The following is a 25312-nucleotide window of genomic DNA, read 5'->3' as shown; positions in this document are numbered from 1 at the left end:
AGGCACCGCTGCTCAGCCCTTAGGAGGCACCACTGCTCCGCCCTCAGGAGGCACTGATGCTTCACCCTCAGGAGGCACCACTGCTCCGCCCTCAGGAGGCATCGCTGCTCCGCCCTCAGGAGGCACCACTGCTCCACCCTCAGGAGGCACCACTGCTTCGCCATCAGGAGGCACCGCTGCTTCACCCTCAGGAGGCACCGCTGCTTCACCCTCAGGAGGCACCACTGCTCTGCCCTTAGGAGGCACCACTGCTTCGCCCTCAGGAAGCACTGCTGCATACCCCTTAGGAGGCACCACTGCTTCGCCCTCAGGAGGCACCACTGCTTCGCCATCAGGAGGCACCGCTGTTCCGCCCTCAGGAGGCACCACTGCTTCGCCTTCAGGAGGCACCTCTGTTCTGCCCTCAGGAAGCATCACTGCTTTGCCTTCAGGAGGCACCACTGTTCTTCCCTCAGGCGGCACCGCTGCTTTGCCCTCAGAAGGCTCCTCTGCTTTACCTTCAGGAGGCACCACTACTTCGCCTTCAGGAAGAACCACTGCTTCGTATTCAGGAGGCACCACTGCTTCCCCTTTAGGAGGCACCACTGTTTCACCTTCAGGAGTCACCGCTGTTCCACCCTTGAGAGGCACCACTGCTTCTCTCTCAAGAGGCACCACTGCTTCTTCCTTGAGAGGCACCACTGCTTCTTCCTTGAGAGGCACCACTGCTCCATCCTCAGGAGGCATCACTTCTCTGCCCTTGAGGCACCACTGCTCCAATCTTAAGAGGCACCACTGCTCATCCTCAGGAGGCACCTCTGCTTTGGTCTTAGGAGTCGCAGCTGCTTTGGACTCATGAGACATCACTATACATGCCAACTGTCCCGGATTTGCCAGGACAGTCCTCTGTCCCACCAATGCTGTGTCCTGGGCCATATCCTGGGATCACAGCATTCCCGTTACTTATGTTACTACACATGTACCGTAACTCAAAATGTAGTCAATTGCAGGGATCAAGGTCATGAGTAAGCGGTCCCCGGATATGTGGGAGCGGAGTCTGGGCATAACAAACCCATGAAGTGGGCCTGATTTGGGTGCAACCACCCAACAAATTGGGCAGAGAAAATACAAGCAATTGGGGCAGGGTTGTCAGTGTCCTGGGATCCGGGACTATAATGGAAGGTTTATGCACCACTGCTACTCTCCTGTGAGGATGCTGCTGGCTGATCCATAAACAGAATGGTTCGGCTCAGCCAAATGTCCGAGCTGAGAAAGGGATGGAGAGATCACTTGTTGGTGGCTGCTGATAGTTTACACATGCCTTTTGTTTTAGTTTTCAATGGAGTGATAAGGGGTTAGAACCTCTGTCAGGCTTATATTGCTCTCTGTGTCCCCACTGGGGAGATTCATACACAAATTTTTATGTGGTCACTGTTACAGGAAGTCAGCAGGGTCTGTCCACAATTGTCTACTATCTCTTTGTATGATGTAATATTACCCGTACTCTTTACTGGAAACACCTCAACTCTGTTATTTGGAGGGGGGGGGGGGTCACATATTTTTGGCAATATAGTGAATTCTGCATATTATTTTATTAATGACTTCTCTGAAGATCTGCAGAACATTTATCTGTGCCATCTCCCTTCTTCATCTCCAGGAGAACGAGTATTTCTCAATAATCATTGTACATCATCTGTATGATATTTAGTAGGGACAGGGTAGGCATTGGATAGTATTGGGCAGTTGTTGGATAAGTGCTTGGCAGTGGTTGGGTAGGTGCTGGGTATTTGTTTAGATGTTGTTTGGTAAGTGCTGGACAGCAGTTGGATAGGTGCTGGGCATTCAGTGGGCAGTTGTTGGGTAGGTGACGGCCAGTTATTAGGCAGTTCATGTGTGGGTGCTGGGCAGTTCTTGGGTAGGTACTTGGCATTCATTGGACAGTTGGTAGGTGCTGGGCAATTGTTATGTTGATAATGGGCAGTTGTTGGGTAGGTACTGGGCAGTCATTTGGCAGTTGTTAATTAGATGTTGGGGGCGGTTCTTCTGTAGGTGCTGGAAAGTTGTTGGGTAAGTGCTGGGTATTCACTGGGCAGTTGTTGGGAAGGTGCTAGGCAGTTGTCATGTAGATGATGGGCAGTTGTTGGGTAGGTGTTGGGAAGTTGTTGGGCATTTGTTGGGTAGGTACTGGGCAGTTGTCAAGTAGATGCTTTGCAGTTGTTGGGTAGGATAGAAGTCATTGGGCAGTAGTTGGGTAGGTGTTGGGTAGGTGCTGGGCAGTCATTAGCAGTTGTTGTGTAGATGCTGGGTAGTTGTTGGGTAGGTGCTGGGTAGTCATTTGGCATTTGTTGGGAAGATGCTTTGCAGTTGTTGGGTAGGTGCTGGCAGTCATTGTGTAATAGTTGGGTAGGTGTTGGGCAGTTGTTGGGTAGGTGCTGGGCAGTCATTGGGCAGTTGTTGGGTAAATGCTGGGTAGTTGTTGAGTAGGTGCTGGGCAGTCATTAGCGGTTGTTGTGTAGATGCTGGGTAGTTGTTGGGTAGGTGCTGGGTAGTCATTTGGCATTTGTTGGGAAGATGCTTTGCAGTTGTTGGGTAGGTGCTGGGCAGTCATTTTGCCGTTATTGGGTAGATGCTGGGAAGTTGTTGGGTAGGTGCTGGGCAGTCATTGGGTAGTTGTTGGGCAGTTGTTGGGTAGATGCTGGGCAGTCATTGGATAGGTGTTGGGCAATCATTAGGTAAGTGATGGGCAGTTGTTAGGTAGGTGTTGGGCAGTTGTTGGGTAGGTGTTGGGGGGATGCTAAGAAGTCATTGGGCAGTTGTTGGGTAGGTGTTGGGCAGTTGTTGGGTTGATGTTGGGCAGGTATTGGACAGTTGTTGGGAGGTGTTGGGCAGTTGTTGGGTTGATGCTGGGTAGTTATTGGACAGTTGTTGAGTAGGTGCTGGGCACTTGTTGGGTAGGTGCTGGACAGTCATTGGGCACTTTTTGGGTAGATGCTGGGCATTTATTGGGCAGTTGTTGGGTAGGTGTTGGGCATTTGTTGGGTAGATGCTGGGCAGTCATTGGGTAATTGCTGGGTAGGTGCTGGGCAGTCATTGGGTAGTTGTTGGGTAGGTGCTGGGCAGTTATTGGGTAGGTGTTGGGCAGTTGTTAGGTAGATGCTGGGCAGTCATTGGGCAGTTGTTGGGTAGATGCTGGGCAGTCATTGGGTAATTGCTGAGTACGTGCTGGGCAGTCATTGGGTAATTGCTGGGTAGGTGCTGGGCAGTCATTGGGCAGTTGTTGGGTAGATGCTGGGCAGTTGTTGGATAGATGCTGGGCAGTCATTGGGTAATTGCTGGGTAGGTGCTGGGCAGTCATTGGGCAGTTGTTGGGTAGAGGCTGGGCAGTTGTTGGATAGATGCTGGGCAGTCATTGGGTAATTGCTGGGTAGGTGCTGGGCAGTCATTGGGCAGTTGTTGGGTAGGTGCTGGGCAGTCATTGGGCAGTTGTTGGGTAGATGCTGGGCAGTCATTGGGCAGTTGTTGGGCAGATGCGGGGCAGTTGTTGGATAGATGCTGGGCAGTCATTGAGTAATTGCTGGGTAGGTACTGGGCAGTCATTGGGTATTTGCTGGGTAGGTGCTGGGCAGTCATTGGGTAATTGCTGGGTAGGTACTGGGCAGTCATTGGGTATTTGCTGGGTAGGTGCTGGGCAGTCATTGGGTATTTGCTGGGTAGGTGCTGGATACTGTTAGGACTGTGCTGGGTCGGTGTTGGCAGCGTGTTCTCCAGATGACAGCTGAAAACGCTGGAACATTCCGGGACCCAGTAGAACATATTACTGGGATTGCCGGATCCGCACTGTGTGTTAAATTCATTCAATTAACTTGTAGAGATGATTAGAGTCTTAGTGAAAATCTGAGTTGCAGCCAAGCAGGTGTTAGCTGCTAATTAAGAGATTTAATGATTCCGTGTCACCGACGCTCGTTACTTTGGAAGCGATCCGGAGATCTGTGCAAGAAGAGACGCTGGAAACAGAACTACCGGAATCCAACCAACTGGAAATCTGGCTGCACTATAGGCATGTGTCCGCCATGACTTTCACCTTTCATCTGGCAGAGAAATATATAGAGCATCATTAGTAAGTAGGGAGTCCTGGGAGAAGTGATGAGGTGTATAATAATCATTGTAATCTGTGACTTCTTCTGTATGCTGCATTTTACTGATCTGCACTGCAGGAAAGCCAGAAACAACCCGAGAATGGAGCATTCCACAGCACAGGATGGAGAGGAGAGGATATATGATGGGAGAGGATGGAGAGGAGAGGATATATGATGGGAGAGGACGGAGAGGAGAGGATAAATGATGGGAGAGGATGGAGAGGAGATATATATTATAGGAGAGGATGGAGAGGAGAGGATATATGATGGGAGAGGACGGAGAGGAGAGGATATATGATGGGAGAGGATGGAGAGGAGAGGATATATGATGGGAGAGGATGGAGAGGAGAGGATATATGATGGGAGAGGACAGAGAGGAGAGGATAAATGATGGGAGAGGATGGAGAGGAGATATATATTATAGGAGAGGATGGAGAGGAGAGGATATATGATGGGAGAGGACAGAGAGGAGAGGATAAATGATGGGAGAGGATGGAGAGGAGATATATATTATAGGAGAGGAGATATATATTATAGGAGAGGACGGAGAGGAGAGGATATATGATGGGAGAGGACGGAGAGGAGAGGATATATGATGGGAGAGGATGGAGAGGAGAGGATATATGATGGGAGAGGATGGAGAGGAGAGTATATATTATAGGAGAGGAGATATATATTATAGGAGAGGATGGAGAGGAGATATATATTATAGGAGAGGATGGAGAGGAGATATATATTATAGGAGAGGACGGAGAGGAGAGGATATATGATGGGAGAGGATGGAGAGGAGAGGATATATGATGGGAGAGGATGGAGAGGAGAGGATATATGATGGGAGAGGATGGAGAGGAGAGGATATATGATGGGAGAGGACGGAGAGGAGAGGATAAATGATGGGAGAGGATGGAGAGGAGATATATATTATAGGAGAGGATGGAGAGGAGATATATATTATAGGAGAGGATGGAGAGGAGATATATATTATAGGAGAGGACGGAGAGGAGATATATATTATAGGAGAGGATGGAGAGGAGATATATATTATAGAAGAGGATGGAGAGGAGATATATATTATAGAAGAGGATGGAGAGGAGATATATATTATAGGAGAGGACGGAGAGGAGATATATATTATAGAAGAGGATGGAGAGGAGAGGATATGTCATTAGAGAGGATGGAGAGGAGATATATATTATAGAAGAGGACGGAGAGGAGATATATATTATAGGAGAGGATGGAGAGGCGAGGAGAGGATGGAGAGGAGATATATATTATAGGAGAGGACGGAGAGGAGATATATATTATAGAAGAGGATGGAGAGGAGATATATATTATAGGAGAGGACGGAGAGGAGATATGTATTATAGAAGAGGATGGAGAGGAGATATATATTATAGAAGAGGATGGAGAGGCGAGGATATGTCATTATAGAGGACGGAGAGGAGATATATATTATAGAAGAGGATGGAGAGGAGATATGTATTATAGAAGAGGATGGAGAGGAGATATATATTATAGAAGAGGATGGAGAGGCGAGGATATGTCATTAGAGAGGATGGAGAGGAGATATATATTATAGAAGAGGACGGAGAGGAGATATATATTATAGGAGAGGATGGAGAGGAGATATATATTATAGGAGAGGACGGAGAGGAGATATATATTATAGAAGAGGATGGAGAGGAGATATATATTATAGAAGAGGACGGAGAGGAGATATATATTATAGAAGAGGATGGAGAGGAGATATATATTATAGAAGAGGATGGAGAGGAGATATATATTATAGGAGAGGATGGAGAGGAGATATATATTATAGGAGAGGATGGAGAGGAGATATATATTATAGGAGAGGACGGAGAGGAGATATATATTATAGGAGAGGATGGAGAGGAGATATATATTATAGGAGAGGACGGAGAGGAGATATATATTATAGAAGAGGATGGAGAGGCGAGGATATGTCATTAGAGAGGATGGAGAGGAGATATATATTATAGAAGAGGATGGAGAGGAGATATATATTATAGAAGAGGATGGAGAGGCGAGGATATGTCATTAGAGAGGATGGAGAGGAGATATATATTATAGAAGAGGACGGAGAGGAGATATATATTATAGGAGAGGATGGAGAGGCGAGGAGAGGATGGAGAGGAGATATATATTATAGGAGAGGACGGAGAGGAGATATATATTATAGAAGAGGATGGAGAGGAGATATATATTATAGGAGAGGATGGAGAGGAGATATATATTATAGGAGAGGATGGAGAGGAGATATATATTATAGAAGAGGATGGAGAGGAGATATATATTATAGAAGAGGACGGAGAGGAGAGGATATATTATAGGAGAGGATGGAGAGGAGATATATATTATAGAAGAGGACGGAGAGGAGATATGTATTATAGAAGAGGATGGAGAGGAGATATATATTATAGGAGAGGACGGAGAGGAGATATATATTATAGAAGAGGATGGAGAGGAGATATATATTATAGGAGAGGATGGAGAGGAGATATATATTATAGAAGAGGACGGAGAGGAGATATATATTATAGAAGAGGACGGAGAGGAGATATATATTATAGGAGAGGACGGAGAGGAGATATGTATTATAGAAGAGGATGGAGAGGAGATATATATTATAGGAGAGGATGGAGAGGAGATATATATTATAGGAGAGGATGGAGAGGAGATATATATTATAGAAGAGGATGGAGAGGAGATATATATATTATAGAAGAGGATGGAGAGGCGAGGATATGTCATTAGAGAGGATGGAGAGGAGATATATATTATAGAAGAGGACGGAGAGGAGATATATATTATAGAAGAGGATGGAGAGGAGATATATATTATAGGAGAGGACGGAGAGGAGATATATATTATAGAAGAGGATGGAGAGGAGATATATATTATAGGAGAGGACGGAGAGGAGATATATATTATAGGAGAGGATGGAGAGGAGATATATATTATAGAAGAGGACGGAGAGGAGATATATATTATAGGAGAGGACAGAGAGGAGATATATATTATAGAAGAGGACGGAGAGGAGATATATATTACAGGAGAGGACGGAGAGGAGATATATATTATAGGAGAGGATGGAGAGGAGATATATATTATAGGAGAGGATGGAGAGGAGATATATATTATAGAAGAGGACGGAGAGGAGATATATATTATAGGAGAGGACGGAGAGGAGATATATATTATAGAAGAGGACGGAGAGGAGATATATATTACAGGAGAGGACGGAGAGGAGATATATATTATAGAAGAGGACGGAGAGGAGATATATATTATAGAAGAGGATGGAGAGGAGATATATATTATAGAAGAGGATGGAGAGGAGATATATATTATAGGAGAGGATGGAGAGGAGATATATATTATAGGAGAGGATGGAGAGGAGATATATATTATAGGAGAGGATGGAGAGGAGATATATATTATAGGAGAGGATGGAGAGGAGATATATATTATAGGAGAGGATGGAGAGGAGATATATATTATAGGAGAGGACGGAGAGGAGATATATATTATAGGAGAGGACGGAGAGGAGATATATATTATAGGAGAGGATGGAGAGGAGATATATATTATAGGAGAGGATGGAGAGGAGATATATATTATAGGAGAGGACGGAGAGGAGATATATATTATAGAAGAGGACGGAGAGGCGAGGATATATGATGGGAGAGGACGGAGAGGAGATATATATTATAGGAGAGGATGGAGAGGAGATATATATTATAGGAGAGGATGGAGAGGAGATATATATTATAGAAGAGGATGGAGAGGAGATATATATTATAGGAGAGGACGGAGAGGAGATATATATTATAGGAGAGGATGGAGAGGAGATATATATTATAGGAGAGGATGGAGAGGAGATATATATTATAGAAGAGTATGGAGAGGAGATTATATATTATAGGAGAGGATGGAGAGGAGATATATATTATAGGAGAGGATGGAGAGGAGATATATATTATAGAAGAGGATGGAGAGGAGATATATATTATAGGAGAGGACGGAGAGGAGATATGTATTATAGAAGAGGATGGAGAGGAGATATATATTATAGGAGAGGATGGAGAGGAGATATATATTATAGGAGAGGATGGAGAGGAGATATATATTATAGAAGAGGATGGAGAGGAGATATATATTATAGGAGAGGATGGAGAGGAGATATATATTATAGGAGAGGATGGAGAGGAGATATATATTATAGGAGAGGACGGAGAGGAGATATATATTATAGGAGAGGACGGAGAGGAGATATATATTATAGGAGAGGACGGAGAGGAGATATATATTATAGGAGAGGACGGAGAGGAGATATATATTATAGGAGAGGATGGAGAGGAGATATATATTATAGAAGAGGATGGAGAGGAGATATATATTATAGGAGAGGATGGAGAGGAGATATATATTATAGGAGAGGATGGAGAGGAGATATATATTATAGGAGAGGATGGAGAGGAGATATATATTACAGGAGAGGACGGAGAGGAGATATATATTATAGAAGAGGACGGAGAGGAGATATATATTATAGAAGAGGATGGAGAGGAGATATATATTATAGAAGAGGATGGAGAGGAGATATATATTATAGGAGAGGATGGAGAGGAGATATATATTATAGGAGAGGATGGAGAGGAGATATATATTATAGGAGAGGATGGAGAGGAGATATATATTATAGGAGAGGATGGAGAGGAGATATATATTATAGGAGAGGACGGAGAGGAGATATATATTATAGGAGAGGACGGAGAGGAGATATATATTATAGGAGAGGACGGAGAGGAGATATATATTATAGGAGAGGATGGAGAGGAGATATATATTATAGGAGAGGACGGAGAGGAGATATATATTATAGAAGAGGATGGAGAGGAGATATATATTATAGGAGAGGATGGAGAGGAGATATATATTATAGGAGAGGATGGAGAGGAGATATATATTATAGGAGAGGATGGAGAGGAGATATATATTATAGGAGAGGACGGAGAGGAGATATATATTATAGGAGAGGATGGAGAGGAGATATATATTATAGGAGAGGATGGAGAGGAGATATATATTATAGGAGAGGACGGAGAGGAGATATATATTATAGGAGAGGATGGAGAGGAGATATATATTATAGGAGAGGATGGAGAGGAGATATATATTATAGAAGAGGACGGAGAGGCGAGGAGCAGGGTGTGGATATCACAGAGAGGAAACGGTTTGTGATATTTGGCAGATCTCAGAGCCCAGAATAAGATGTGCGGAGGCCAGCTCGGCGGTGTGCGGAGGCCAGCTCTGCGGTGTGCGGAGGCCAGCTCGGCGGTGTGCGGTGAGGAGATGCAGGGAATAAAGGACGCACGCTCCGGGTTTAGAGTTTAATTTGCACTCTTGTGTTTATTCTTATCCTCTGTGGTTCGGGGTCACTTCCTCAGCCACGTGTCTTTGCTGTAGGTGGCCACGGCGCTGCCCGAGGCTTAAAGTGTGTCTCTAGCCAGAAGTATTTTTTTATAGTTGTAGAGCAGGGAAGGACTGGAACTCCATCTCGGCTTCTTATTGGTAAAGTGGAAAAATCGCATTACTGCCCAAAACTGCTGGCCGGTAGGAAGACTCCATATTATGTGGCACGACTCTTCTGCAATGAAAGCTCCTCTTCTACACTGAGCCACTGCGAAGGGCGGGAGTGCCGACACCCTGGCCAATGAAGACAGCTGAAGAAGCCAAACACGGTAGAAGATTGGGCGAAGATGTTGGCGTCAGCGAGGGAGCTTTAAGCTGGATACACACTATCCAACTTTTGTGGTTAGATTTCCTTCAGATTTACCTTTTCTATGTAGTGCAAGGGCCGGCCAGATTGCATACAAATTGAAAGTGTTTAGGTTTGACCTCATATTATCTGGTTTTGGTAAGTCTGAAGGAAAAAGTCTTCAGAAAATCTTATAGTGTGTATGGCTCTTTAGATTTACCTTCAACCATGTAGTGATTGCATACAACTTGAAAGTATTTGGGACTGGCCTCATATTATATGGTTTTGGTAAATCTAAAGGAAAATTGTACAAGGACATTGTATAATGTATGGCCAGCTTTAGTCATTGCATCACTTGCATACTTTCAAAGGGTGCTGCGAATGAGATAAGGGGAAAGAATGCTGCTCTAGAAGGGTGGAGGGAAATATTGGGGTGCAAAAATTGTGTAATTCCTCAACAAACATTTTAACTCTAATAGTTTCCATCCTGTCCACTGCCTGACTTCTTGCTCTGACTTGCAATAAAACAACAATGTACTTGTTTAGGTTCCTCTTGTAGCGCCCCCTAGTGTAGGCTGCTTGGTAAATTTAGTTTATGGCTCCTTCTGTAATAAAGGGAGTAGTGATTGCTTGGTCTGGCCTGTTCAGGGTTTCACAGGCTGGGAGTTTGGTTGCTTCCCCCTCCTTCTAGGAGTATATTCTTATGGAGGGATAATTCAAATAACCAGCCTGAGGATTGATCGGGGCCTAGCCAATCCCCAAGGAGGAGTGCCCAGATGGTGGCTGGGAGGCTGATAAATAGTCAAATGCCCTGGGGAGATTGTTTTTCCCTAATAAGGAAAGTTTGCCCCTGAGGCAGCCTGTGGACTGTGTGGCTGCTCTATGAGGTCTCAGTGGTGGCAGAACTGGGACATGGAAGTGATCTGGAACTGACTGCAGAACTTCACCAAAGGGATCTGGTCTAGAGGACAATCGGATAATGTTGCTCCTCCTGTGCTGATATATTCCATTAAATATATCATTCATTTTGAGCAAAGACTATTCCTTCCACTGATACCAATGATGGGACAATAGTCCTCCAATGACACCAATCATGGGGCACTATTCCTCCCACTTACACCAATGATGGGACAATAGTCCTCCAATGACACCAATGATGGGGCACTATTCCTCCCACTGACACCAATGATGGGGCACTATTCCTCCAATGACACCAATGATGGGGCACTATTCCTCCCACTGACCCCAATGATGGGACACTATTCCTCCCACCGACACCATTGATGGGACACTATTCCTCCCACTGACACCACAGAATGGTGGAGCACTATTCATCCCACTGATACCAATGATGGGACACTATTCCTCCCACTGATACCAATGATGGGGCACTATTCCTCCCACTGATACCAATGATGGGGCACTATTCCTCCCACTGACACCAATTATGGGGCACTATTCCTCCCACTGATACCAATGATGGGACACTATTCCTCCCACTGATTCCAATGATGGGGCAATATTCCTCCCACTGAAACCAATAATGGGACATTATTCCCCCAATGACACCTATGACGGGGCACTATTCTTCTCACTGACACCAATGACGGTGTACTATTCCTCCCACTGACACCAATGATGGGACACTATTCTTCTCACTGACACCAATGATGGGGCACTATTCTTCTCACTGACACCAATGATGGGGTACTATTCCTCCCACTGACACCAATAACGGGACATTATTCCCCCAATGACACCTATGACGGGGAACTATTCTTCTCACTGGCACCAATGATGGGGCACTATTCTTCTCACTGACACCAATGATGGGACACTATTCCTCCCACTGAAACCAATAATGGGACACTATTCCCCCAATGACACCAATGATGGGGCACTATTCTTCTCACTGACACCAATGATGGGGCACTATTCTTCTCACTGACACCAATGATGGGACGCTATTCCTTCCACTGACACCAATGATGGGACGCTATTCCTTACACTGAAACCAGAGATGGGGAACTAATTCTCCCACTGATACCAATTATGTAAATTTTTACCCCCACTGACCACCAAATAGCATTGTTTCCTCCCACCGACGCCGGGGCATTTTCTAGTCCCACAGGCCACAGTCTGCTCCCCCTAAGTTTGAGGGGCAGTACACTGGCCCTATGTTTTGAAAGTCTGGAGACCCCTGATGTAGAGAGTATACCCAGTCAACCTACTGGTTGAATGAAAACAAAAAGTATAATATATGACCTGTCTATTATTTATCTTTGCCAAGGCATAGGTCATGTGATCAGTACCTGGGACAGGGTCATACACCCTGCTTCACTATGTGCGTGCAAGGTTAGGGGGTGCTACTCCCAGCAGTCATCCACTTGTTAAAATGACTTGTATCAGATTCAGAATGAGCTCACTGGCGCCCCCATCCATACAGTAAACTGCTGCGCCCAGGGCAGCCGCGCCTCTGGTCCACCTCTTGTCCCGGTTCGGCAGGTGATCTGGAACAGAGCAAGAACTTGGGGGAGGGGCATCAGAAGAAGCAGTGATGCTGACTGGCTGGTCCAACGAGATTTTCCAGCAGCGGTCCTCGACACAGATCACCTGACTGAGCACAGGATTCATGTGACATTAGACTTATTATAAACAGTAGAGGTCCACCTTAAGTTAGGGCAAACATACAGATATTTGACAGGGATATCGATGACGACTTTTCTGGGAGATAAAATAATAATATTATATAGAGACGGTAATGGTCCTGGTTGTCAGCCGTGTGATTTCCTCTCTTCTTCCCTCCAGATGTTCGGGAACGGGACGGATTTGTGTGAAAGCTCCTGGGGGCCCTCCTTCGTGGTCAGTACTTCTCCATGTCGATGTCTGGACATGACAGAGACGGATGCCAAGGTCATCACATACATACTGGAGGGCGAGCACTCAGAGGAGAGTGGAGAGGAACAGGCCTGTAAGCCCCGCCTAAAGGGCCCTCCTGGCAAAAACGGGCCCGACCAGGATGATGAAGATGATTGAGTGCATCATAGGCCATTTTGGTGTATTTCCATTTCTAGTGATAGTCAATGTGGATACGCCCAGCTTGGCAATGTGCACCCAAACTGTGACAGGTGGTGGGGAAATGATTGGACACTCCTGATTGATGAACATGCTGTTGTTGACACTGCACATCTTGCTCCCCCTGGTGGTCCTTGGGCTCACTGTGCTCCTCTGACGGCACTTCACCAGCGACCTCCTCTATGGCTGAATGAACCTGGAGGAGCTCTGAGCACAGAAGAGCAGACTGAGGACTCTGTGTCCCCAATCTCCACTGGAAGCTGAGGAGGGATCATCAGTCACATGTCTGCATAAAGAGTACCTGTCACTGCTATCACATAGGACACCTGTCAATAAAAAAATTAATAAAAAAATATATATAATTCAGTATAACAAGACTTGTATGTTCCATAAATCATTATAATACTCAGGGCTGTACTGGGGGAGGAGTAATATCTACATCCCTAATAGACCACCATAGACTCTGAGTTTCAGTGGATGAATGGTAATAATGTAACAATTATTAATTATTATTATATCTGAAAACCTGTAAATAATTCATGTAGCACCCTCCTAGGTAGGTAGGTGCTAGGTAAAAGCATCTATTGTTCCTGCTGCTTATCAGGGGAGCTGATATATTAGGTTGCCTGTCACGTGTTTCCAGGTGTGATTCACTGGGTCTCAGGGAGCGCCCCCACTGTATCCAATGAGGGAGCTTGTTGGACAGTGGAGGAAACCCAGCCAGTGGCACATTGGCTTTTGTGGGAATCCCAGTGGTAGGGCATTCTTGCAATGCATCCTGAGATTGCTCATAAAAGCCAGGGGGACATGTGACAGGGTGTCTTCGGCGGGAAGCAGAGTCCTAGGAGGAGGCAGACGGCTGTCTCTCCTCCTGCTGTGTATGAGGAAGGTGGTCTTAGGCAGTCAGCCTAGTGAGCCAGGTGTGGAGCTGAGCTGCAGAGGATCCACTGAAGCTGACAAGTGGAGCTGCTGGCAGTCTCTCAGGAAAAACAGTGTCCGTGAGTACTAAGGGACTTGCCAAAGGGTCTGCCCAGGAAGGGGGACTACTCCAGCGAAGTCAGGGATCAGGGAGCCAGCTTACACAGAGAGTTAACGTAAAGGGGGTGCCCTGTAGAGAACCCTAAAGAAGGGACAAGGGGGGTACCGGGAAGGGCCCTGAAGAGTGTTCTACAGTACAGTGCAGCTTATCTAAATTCTTCTTCACTGAATAATCAAGGTGAAGCAGCGGCCTTGCCGCATTCAGTTATTCAGCAGTCCCAGCAAATTGGGCATAGGTATTCAAGTTGGAGTTTCCCACTCATTCCTTCTCCTATCCAAGTTCTCAAATGAAACTACAAAAAAACAAAACCTCTGGACTGTTTTCTGACTGAGCCAGGTACTTTGAACATTATTTTCAAGTTGTTGCTAAGGGTAACCCAGGGGAATCCGTAACCAGCAGCTCCCAAGGGAGTAGTGCTACATTCATATTTGTTACTGACGGTCATTTTTGATGTAATGTTGCAGACACCCCACCAATATATCCGGATGAAGCACATCTATGATCTGGGAAATGCATTCCACTGCAGGAATCAGCAACAACTGAATGGAAATAATGATATTGTATCTAATGGCGAGTGATTTTTACTCCTTTGTGCAAAGTGTATCCATGGAGTTAGAAGCAGGACAAAATCGCAATATCCTAAATATACAAAACTCTAACCTACTCCCAGGTCTGTACACCTGCTTTACCAATTATTAGGGGTTCCCTCCATCCCTGTGCTGAGTTCCCGGGTCTGTACACCTGCTGTGCCCATTATGAGGAGTTCCCACCATCCCTGTGCTGAGTTCCCAGGTCTGTACACCCGCTGTGCCCATTATGAGGGGTTCTCTCCATCCCTGTGCTGAGTTCCCGGGTCTGTACACCTGCTGTGCCCATTATGAGGAGTTCCCACCATCCCTGTGCTGAGTTCCCAGGTCTGTACACCCGCTGTGCCCATTATGAGGGGTTCCCACCATCCCTGTGCTGAGTTCCTGGGTCTGTACACCCGCTGTGCCCATTATGAGGAGTTCCCACCATCCCTGCGCTGAGTTCCTGGGTCTGTACACCCGCTGTGCCCATTATGAGGGGTTCCCACCATCCCTGTGCTGAGTTCCTGGGTCTGTACACCCGCTGTGCCCATTATGAGGAGTTCCCACCATCCCTGCGCTGAGTTCCTGGGTCTGTACACCCGCTGTGCCCATTATGAGGGGTTCCCTCCATCCCTGTGCTGAGTTCCCGGGTCTGTACACCTGCTGTGCCCATTATGAGGGGTTAATTTTGTTTATTGAAAAATCTTACAAACAACAACTTATATACAATAAAACCATTATAAATAAATAACATATTTACAAAATAATTGAATATAACTATACAAAACCCAAAAAAACAAACAAGAACATAATAAATAAACCAAATTGTGCACAGCATAAACCCTACGAGAGAGCCAGACTAAGGAACATCACCGTCACCATGCATGGAGCCTTTTATCAAAAATATATTTGATCTGAAAATCTAGGGGAGTGAAGCAGAAAATGATCCATGGACTCCACCACTCCTCCACACTCCATTCTCTGGAAGAAACAACTATAGATCCTGGTATAGAGAGACACTGGCAAAATGCAGACAAAACTGACATACAGAAAAATTGGAATCAGGTAACCTTTAATCAGATCAACCTTTTCCCTCAACGAAACCTGCCAACCTTTCCAGCTTGCCACCTTGGTATCGGCTTTCTGCAGCCTGTTCACTCGATTTGCATGACCATAGTCACCTGGGCCAAATTCAATGCCTAGAACTCTAGAATTTTTTTGTTGGGGCTCTGGGAAGTCATCCGAGAGAACAAAGCTCTCACCTTCCACACCCATCCAGAAAGATTCACACTTGTCCTGGTTGACCTTTGAAACTGATGCTTCTGTATACTGCTTTATCACTGAGATCACCTCCTGTGCTTCCCCAGTCCCAGAGATAAAAACAGAAACGTCATCATCATAGGCCACAACCTTCAAAGGTGGCTCACCAGCGATGCCCAAAGGTACCCCACACAATGTTCCACTTTCTGGCCTTCTAATGAAGGGGTGGATTGCAAACACATATAGCAGAGAACTCAAAAGACACCCCTGATGCACACCTGAGCCAACCATAAAGGGCTACCCAACCCAACCATTAACCAGAGGAAAGCTTTCAGCCCATTTGTACAAAATCTTGAGCCAATCAATGAAACCCCCATCCAGGCCACACTTGCCAAGAAGGAGCCATAGGTACTCATGACCCTATCAAAGGCCTTAGCCTGATCCAATGTCAGCAGATATTTACCCCAACCAGCAGCCCTACAATGCTCCAAGGCCTCCCGGACAGCCAACACAGCTGAGAAAGTGCTTCTACCCTGGACAGAGCAGTGCTGGTGATGGGATAACAAACCGCCTGCCACTGATGATAATCGCCAGAAAAAAATCTTTGCCAGTATCTTTCTATCGACATTAAGAAGGCTAATGGCAGTGGCGGCTGGTGCTCCATGGGCCGGGGGGGGGGGGGGAAGACGGACCGCACCATACACCCCCCGGACCACACCAGGCCGCACACCATACCCCCCCCCCAGGACCACACCAGGACCCCCCCCCCTCTCGGCTCACTCACCCTGCCTGGACATCTGGATATGTGCAGCAGCAGCAGCAAACGGCAGCGGTGGCTTCGGCTTCTTCGCCCTCTGTCTTCTGCATCTCCTCCCTCCTCCTCCATGCCCAATGGCATGGCTTCTCCTTTCAGCCAATTGGGAAACAGGTCTCAGGACCCGCTTCCTAATTGGCCAGGAGGAGGATCCGTGTGACAATAGGGAATATTCATTTGCTATTGTCACACAACTGGGTGGGCTCTGGGCGCAGTGCTTTGCGCCCCCCAAACACCCTTTTTTTGAGCCTATTAGAGCCTCTGGCTCTAATCACATGGTTAAAAAAAAAAAGCCCCATTAAACTCCATGCGTCCGGCGCCCTGCAAGTAGATTAGGGGGCCGGACGCATTGGATGGGGGGGCGGCACGCCTGCGCTCCCAATGAACCAGCCACCACTGGCTAATGGGGTGCAAATTCCCAATCATCGAAGGATCTTTACTCTTTGACAGAAGAATCAGTGCAGATTGCCTCATGGAAGGAGGGAGGAGAACCCTCATGCAAACAGCCATTAAAAACCTCTGCAAGGTGTGAAGCCAGGATCGTCTTAAAACATTTATAAAATTCAGCTGTCAAACCATCTGGCCCTGGCATTTTCCTGATGGCTAGTTTATCAATAGCCTGGATCACCTCATCTGCAGTGATTTCATCTGTCAAATTCATCAAAGGAACATTATTTTCCAGACCTGGTGTAGAATCCAAAAAACGTAACATCCCTGCCCGATCAAGGTTCCTTCCTCCCCTTCTAAATTGTTACTAATTATATAAATATTTATTTTCTTTTTCTAAAATCGTAAAAAAAAAAAAATGTAATTTACAAAAAAAGAAAATTGAGAAAAAAGCGGAAATGATTTGAAGACGACACGCGTCCCTGCGGCAGACTCCGGCTGTGCGGACACATCGATGGCTCTCCGGCTCCACCTGCTGGGGAATGAGAAATTATACATTCTGGAAATAAATGCAATTACATAGTTAGTCAGGTTGAGGAAAGAGATATGGAAGTTGATGATCAAATTCAGTCCAGCAGGGAAATACATCTTCTCCTTCCTGATCCCCCAGGAGGCAATCAGACATTCCCTGGATTAACTACCCCTGTGTTATTACCTATAAATATTGCTATCCAGTTATATTTGGTACATTTAGAAATACATTCAGCTCTTTTTTAAAACAATCTACTGAGTTGGATAGAACTATTTATGAGGGAAACTATTCCAGATTTTCACCGCTCTTACTGTGAAGAAGCCTTTCTGTATGTGGAGGTTAAACCTTTTCCTTCAGACATAAAGAGTGCCTCCTTCTCCTCTGTAACTCAGTCATTGATAAATACAGTAGCATTGCAAGGTGAATAGTGTTGCGTTCAGTCTCCTATATGGTCAGGACCTGGTGCTCCATGGGCCGGGGGGGGGGGGGCGGCAGACGTACCGCATCATACTCTGCTCCCCGACGAGCCAACCTTTCTTTTTAGCCTATTACAGCCTCTGGCTCTAATCACATGCTAAAAAAAAGACCCATTGAACTCCATGCGTCCGGCTTTGGGGGGCCGGACGCATGGATAGGGGGGGCAGCCCCGCTGCACCCCAATGCACCGGCCGCCACTGGTCAGGACGCACTGGGTGGGAGGAGAAGGATGCGGCGAGCAGTAAAAAACAATCAGTGCATTCTATAATCTCATACTAAAATAAAAGGGGGTGCCGCTGACTAGGGGTCTGACAGCCACTTTTAGACCCTAACTAACCACTGGCCAGTGGGTAAATCTATACAATAGGGTTGATTTACTAATGCTTGGTGCATTCCTATGCGTTTTTTAGTGCGTTTTGCAGAAATGCATTACAGGCCATTTACATTGCTTTCCCATGGATCTAGTTCACACCTGAGCGTTTTGAGCCCGTGCGTTTTTTTGGAAAGGGTCAGGGACTCCCACAGCAAGATTGCATTTTGCGTGTAATAGACTTCAATGGTTTTGCGTTTTTTAGCATCAAAGTTCGGCCCCCTTCACGCGGCGTACCGATCTGGTCCGTCTGTCAGATTTTTAGGCGGACCCGATCAGACCATCCATTGCCCTCTATGGAGCGGCAGATGCCAACGGAGACGTGTCTGCTGACACCGGCTGACATCCGATCCAAGCCTATCCGCTAAAAACAGATGAATGGCGGATCAGATAACCAATGGATGGAAACAGACAAGTGGACTGTTTATATGCAACCGCCCATAGAGGGCAGCAGGCTGCGTCCATGTCTGCTCTGCATTAGCGAAGCGGGCACAGACCTGTTATCAGACTGCTCAGTGGGGATCAATGGAGAAATCGTGCGCTGAGCAGGCAGATCCGCTGGCGGACTCTGTCAGTGTGAAAGAGGCCTTAGGGTTAAAGGTCAGGGTTAAAAATTAGGGTTAGGGTTACTGACTAATGACTACTGCTAACCCTTATTCTGACCCTAATATTTAACCCTAGCCCTTAACCCTGACCTTTAAGCCTAACCCTAGCCCTAAACCGTAACCTTTAACCCTAGCCCTTAACCCTAATCCTAGCCCTTAACCCTAACCTTAGACCTTAACCCTTACCCTGACCCCTTACCCTGACCCTTAACCCTAACACTAGCCTTTAACCCTAACCCTTTCCTTTAGCCCTAACCCTAGACTTAACACTAGTCCTTAACTCTAACCCTTTCCTTTAGCCCTAACCCTAGTCCTTTAAACTTAACCCTAGCCCTTAACCCTAACCCTAGCCTTTAACCCTAACCCTTATTCCTAACCCTTAACCCTACCACTAGCCCTTAACCCTAACCTAACTCTTAACCCTAACATTAGCCTTTAACCCTAACCCTAGCCCTTAACCCTAAAACTAGCCTTTAACCCTAACATTAGCCCTTAACCCTAACCCTTATCCCTAACCCTTAACCCTAGCGTTTAACCCCAACCCTTATTTCTAACCCTTAACCCTAATACTAGCCCTTAACCCTAACATCAGCCTTTAACCCTAACCCAAGCCCTTAACCCTAACCCAAGCCCTTAACCATAAACCTTAACCCTAAAACTAGCCTTCAGCCCCAATCCTAGCCCTTAACCCTACACTTTACCCTATCCTTTAACCCTAACCCTAGCCCTTAACCCTAAAACTAGCCTTTAACCCTAACCCTATCCTTTAGCTCTAAACCTAGCCCTTTACCCTAATCCTTATCCCTAACATTAGCCCTTAACCCTAACCCTTAACCCTAACCCTTATTCCTAACCCTTAACCCTAATACTAGCCCTTAACCCTAACCTAACTCTTAACCCTAACATTAGCCTTTAACCCTAACCCTAGCCCTTAACCCTAAACCTTAACCCTAAACCTTAACCCAGCCCTTAACACTAAAACTAGCCTTCAACCCCAATCCTAGCCCTTAACCCTACACTTTAACCCTATCCTTTAACCCTAACCCTAGCCCTTAACCCTAAAACTAGCCTTTAACCCTAACCCTATCCTTTAGCCCTAACCCTAGCCCTTTACCCTAATCCTTATCCCCAACATTAGCCCTTAACCCTAACCCTTAACCCTAAACCTAGCCTTTAACCATAACCCTTATTCCTAACCCTTAACCCTAATACTAGCCCTTAACCCTAAACCCTAACCCAAGCCCTTAACCCTAAACCTTAACCCTAGCCCTTAACCCTAAAACTAGCCTTCAACCCCAATCCTAGCCCTTAACCCTACACTTTAACCCTATTCTTTAACCATAACCCTAGCCTTCAACCCTAAAACTAGCCTTCAACCCTAACCCTATCCTTTAGCCCTAACCCTAGCGCTTAACCCTAATCCTTATCCCTAGCCCTTAACCCTAACCCTAGCCTTTAACCTAACCCTTAACCCTAACATTAGCCTTTAACTCTAACCATATCCTTTTACCCTAACCCCAGCCTTTAACCCTAACCCTTATTCCAAATCCTTAACCCTAACATTAGCCCTTAACCCTAGCCCTTATCCCTAACCCTTAACCCAAGCCATTAACCCTATCCCTTATTCCTAACCCTTAACCCTTGCCCTTAACCCTAACATTAGCCTTTAATCCTAACCCTATCCTTTAACCCTAACCCTAGCCCTTAACCCTAACATTAGCCTTTAATCCTAACCCTATCCTTTAACCCTAACCCTAGCCTTTAACCCTAACATTAGCCCTTAACCCTAGCCCTTATCCCTAACCCTTAGCCCCAGCCTTTAACCTTAACCTTTATGCCTAGTCCTTAACTCTAACACTAGCCCTTAACACTTACTCTTAACCCTAAACCTAGCTTTTAACCCTAGCCCTTAACACTACACTTTAACCCTTAACCCTAACATGTGACTTTGGACACAAAGGTTTTCAGATGACTTTGATGCTACTTGAATACCAAAGAGTGTAAATTCACATCAAAGTCGCACTACATGAACAGAACTGTCATATTTTCCTATTGGCAAAAAAAACCCCCAAAAAAAACACAAAACTTCAAAAACGAGTGTTCAAAAACAGAAAACACGCTGCAGAACCCCCAGAAAAAACGCATCTACTGCATCTTTCATAGATGTGAACCTACACCCTATGGTGGAGCGCTCATCCTCGTAGGTAAGGTATTTGTAACTGACACCATCACACAGTGTCCCAACAACAGACAGAGAAAGGATGGTGTGTTCACCTTTAAATAAAGCGCCACCAGTAGCAGCACTGTGGTAGCAAATACAGAAAGAGGTCACCACAGGAAAGAAAGGGCAGAAAGCCGCTCACCCCTGCAAGGTCCTCCTAGATCGAGTGTGACCTCCAATGGCTGTTCCTGCAGGTGGATGGGAGGGGTGGGCGTGTCCCTGGCAGTGTCCCCGGTGCAGTAGTGCACCCACGTAAAAAACGGGGGCATGTTTTTGGAGTGTGGCTATAAATGGGGGCATGACTTTGTGGGTGTAGTTAAAAGAGGGTGTGGTTTAGTACAATGTCCCTATAGCAGTGAGATCCAAACTGTGGCCCGGGGGCCAGATGGGGCCCTTTGCTTGCTTTTATCCAGCCCTTGAGGCAATATTCCCCCAACTGATTCTCATTATGGGGCACCAATGATGGGGCACTATTCCTCCCACTGACACCAATGATGGGGCACTATTCTTCCCACTGACACCAATGATGGGGGACTATTCCTCCCACTGACACCAATGATGGGGCACTATTCCTCCCACTGACACCAATGATGGGGCACTATTCCTCCCACTGACACCAATGATGGGGCACTATTCTTCCCACTGACACCAATGATGGGGGACTATTCCTCCCACTGACACCAATGATGGGGCACTATTCCTCCCACTGACACCAATGATGGGGCACTATTCCTCCCACTGACACCAATGATGGGGCACTATTCCTCCCACTGACACCAATGATGGGGCACTATTCCTCCCACTGACACCAATGATGGGGCACTATTCTTCCCACTGACACCAATAATGGGGCACTATTCCTCCCACTGACACCAATAATGGGGCACTATTCCTCCCACTGACACCAATGATGGGGCACTATTCCTCCCACTGACACCAATGATGGGGCACTATTCCTCCTACTGACACCAATAATGGGGCACTATTCCTCCCACTGACACCAATGATGGGGCACTATTCCTCCCACTGACACCAATGATGGGGCACTATTCCTCCCACTGACACCAATGATGGGGCACTATTCTTCCCACTGACACCAATAATGGGGCACTATTCCTCCCACTGACACCAATGATGGGGCACTATTCCTCCCACTGACACCAATAATGGGGCACTATTCCTCCCACTGACACCAATGATGGGGCACTATTCCTCCTACTGACACCAATAATGGGGCATTGTTTCTGATGCCAGGACATTTTGTTTTCCTACTGGCTACAATTCGGCCCCCCTAAAGTCTGAAGGACAGTAAACTGTCCCTTTGCTTAGAATGTTTGGAGGCCCCTGTCCTATAGTCTGCACTTTCTGGCTCATGTTCTGTGGCTCCCCTTGGCACCACAGCATGCAGTAGCTCTCCTCTGCACCACAGCATGCAGCAGCTCCCCTCGGCACCATAGCATGCAGCAGCTGTCCTCTGCACCACAGCATGCAGCAGCTCTCCTCTGCACCACAGCATGCAGTAGCTCTCCTCGGCACCACAGCATGCAGCAGCTCCTCTCGGCACAACAGTATGCAGCAGCTCCCTTTGGCACCACAGCATGCAGCAGCTCTCCTCGGCACCATAGCATGCAGCAGCTCTCCTCTGCACCATAGCATGCAGCAGCTCTCCTCTGCACCACAGCATGCAGTAGCTCTCCTCGGCACCACAGCATGCAGCAGCTCCCCTCGGCACAACAGTATGCAGCAGCTCCCCTCGGAACCACAGCATGCAGCAGCTCCCCTCGGGACCACAGCATGCAGTAGCTCTTCTCTGCACCACAGCATGCAGCAGCTCCCCTCGGCACCACAGCATGCAGCAGATCCTCTTAGCACCACAGTATGCAGCAGCTCCCCTTGGCACCACAGCATGCAGCAGCTCCCCTCAGCACATCAGCATGCAGCAGATCCTCTTCGCACCACAGCATGCAGCAGCTCCCCTTAGCACCACAGCATACAGCAGCTCCCTTTAGCACCACAGCATGCAACAGCTCCCCTCGGCACCACAGCATGCAACAGCTCCCCTTGGCACCACAGAATGCAGCAGCTCCCCAATGGCACCACAGCATGCAGCAGCTCCCCTCAACACCACACCACGCAGCAGCTCCCCTTGGCACCACAACACGCAGCAGCTCCCCTTGGCACCACAGCATGCAGCAGCTCCTCTCGGCACCACAGCATGCAGCAGCTCCCCATGGCACCACAGCATGCAGCAGCTCCTCTCGGCACCACAGCATGCAGCAGCTCCCCTCGACACCACAGCATGCAGCAGCTTCCCTTAGCACCACAGCATGCAGCAGCTCCCCTTAGCACCACAGCATGCAGCAGCTCCCTTCGGAACCACAGCATGAAGCAGCTCCTCACTGCCCAGCCTGTTTTGCTCTCCCAGCTGAGCCATCTCCCCATCTTTCCTCTGGGCTCCCCACAGCTTTTCAGCTCATCCCCCTCCTGCTTCCTGTCCTCTGCCCATCAATGGCTGAGGTGGGGGTTGAGAGTGAGAGATCCAGTGGTGTGCGGAAGAGTTGTCCAGGCCCAAAGGGACCACCAGCCAGGGTTACAGCTGCAAGGCAGAATTGCAGTCTCATGTTATATGGTTCTATACAGTATATCATGGAAAGACATAAATTTAACTGTGCAAAGGATGAGAACATACATACAGTATCTCACAAAAGTAAGTACACCCCTCACATTTGTGTAAATATTTTATTCTATCTTTTCATGTGACAACACTGAAGAAATGAGACTTTGCTACAATGTAAAGTAGTGAGTGTACAGCTTGTATAACAGTGTAAATTTACTGTCCCCTCAAAATAACTCAACACACAGCCATTAATGTCTAAACCGCTGGCAAAAAAAGTCAGTACACCCCTAAGTGACAATGTCCAAATTGGGCCCAATTAGCCATTTTCCCTCCCCGGTGTCATGTGACTCGTTAGTGTTACAAGGTCTCAGGTGTGAATGGGGGGAGGTGTGTTAAATTTGGTGTTATCGCTCTCACTCTCTCATACTGGTCACTGGAAGTTCAACATGGCACCTCATGGCAAAGAACTCTCTGAGGATCTGAAAAAAAGAATTGTTGCTCTACATAAAGATGGCCTAGGCTATAAGAAGATTGCCAAGACGCTGAAACTGAGCTGCAGCACGGTGGCCAAGACCATACAGTGGTTTAACAGGACAGGTTCCACTCAGAACAGGCCTCACCATGGTCGACCAAAGAAGTTGAGTGCCGTGCTCAGCGTCATATCCAGAGGTTGTCTTTGGGAAATAGACGTATGAGTGCTGCCAGCATTGCTGCAGAGGTTGAAGGGATGGGGGAGGGGTCAGCCTGTCAGTGCTCAGACCATACGCCACACACTGCATCAAATTGGTCTGCATGGCTGTCGTCCCAGAAGGAAGCCTCTTCTAGAGATGATGGACAAGAAAGCCCGCAAACAGTTTGCTGAAGACAAGCAGACTAAGGACATGGATTACTGGAACCATCTCCTGTGCTCTGATGAGACCAAGATAAACTTATTTGGTGTCAGATGGTGTCAGGCGTGTGTGGGGGCAACCAGGTGAGGAGTACAAAGACAAGTGTGTCTTCTTACAGTCAAGCATGGTGGTGGGAGTGTCATGGTCTGGGGCTGTATGAGTGCTGCCGGCACTGGGGAGCTACAGTTCATTGAGGGAACCATGAATGCCAACATGTACTGAGTGCCGGGTTTAGGAGTGTGTAATATACAGAGTGCAGGGGTCAGAAGTGTGTAATTTACAGAGTGCAGGGGTCAGGAGTGTGCAATGTACAGACTGCAGGGGTCAGGAGTGTGTAATGTACAGAGTGCAGGGGTCAGAAGTGTGTAATTTACAGTGTGCAGGGGTCAGGAGTGTGCAATGTACAGAGTGCAGGGGTCAGGAGTGTGTAATGTACAGAGTGCAGGGGTCAGAAGTGTGTAATGTACAGAGTGCAGGGGTCAGGAGTGTGTAATGTACAGAGTGCAGGGGTCAGAAGTGTGTAATTTACAGAGTGCAGGGGTCAGGAGTGCGTAATGTA

General features: G+C 46.9%; 1 protein-coding gene across 1 annotated transcript in view; it reads left to right on the top strand.

The window, feature by feature from the left end:
* The window catches only part of LOC309562047 (riboflavin-binding protein-like), a 35437-nt gene extending 22090 nt beyond the window's left edge, over positions 1-13347 (top strand). The window contains exon 5 of the mRNA XM_082266148.1: positions 12706-13347. Within this exon, the coding sequence (XP_082122274.1) occupies positions 12706-12933 (228 nt within the window). The 3' untranslated portion in view covers positions 12934-13347. The remainder of the gene's footprint in view (positions 1-12705) is intronic.
* The last annotated feature ends 11965 nt before the right edge of the window (positions 13348-25312 follow it).

Source organism: Pelophylax lessonae, assembly GCF_965119305.1.
Source record: "Pelophylax lessonae genome assembly, chromosome: 8".
Lineage (NCBI taxonomy): Eukaryota > Metazoa > Chordata > Amphibia > Anura > Ranidae > Pelophylax > Pelophylax lessonae.
The sequence above is the reverse complement of the archived record's forward strand: the minus strand, read 5'-3'. Positions and strand labels throughout refer to the sequence as shown.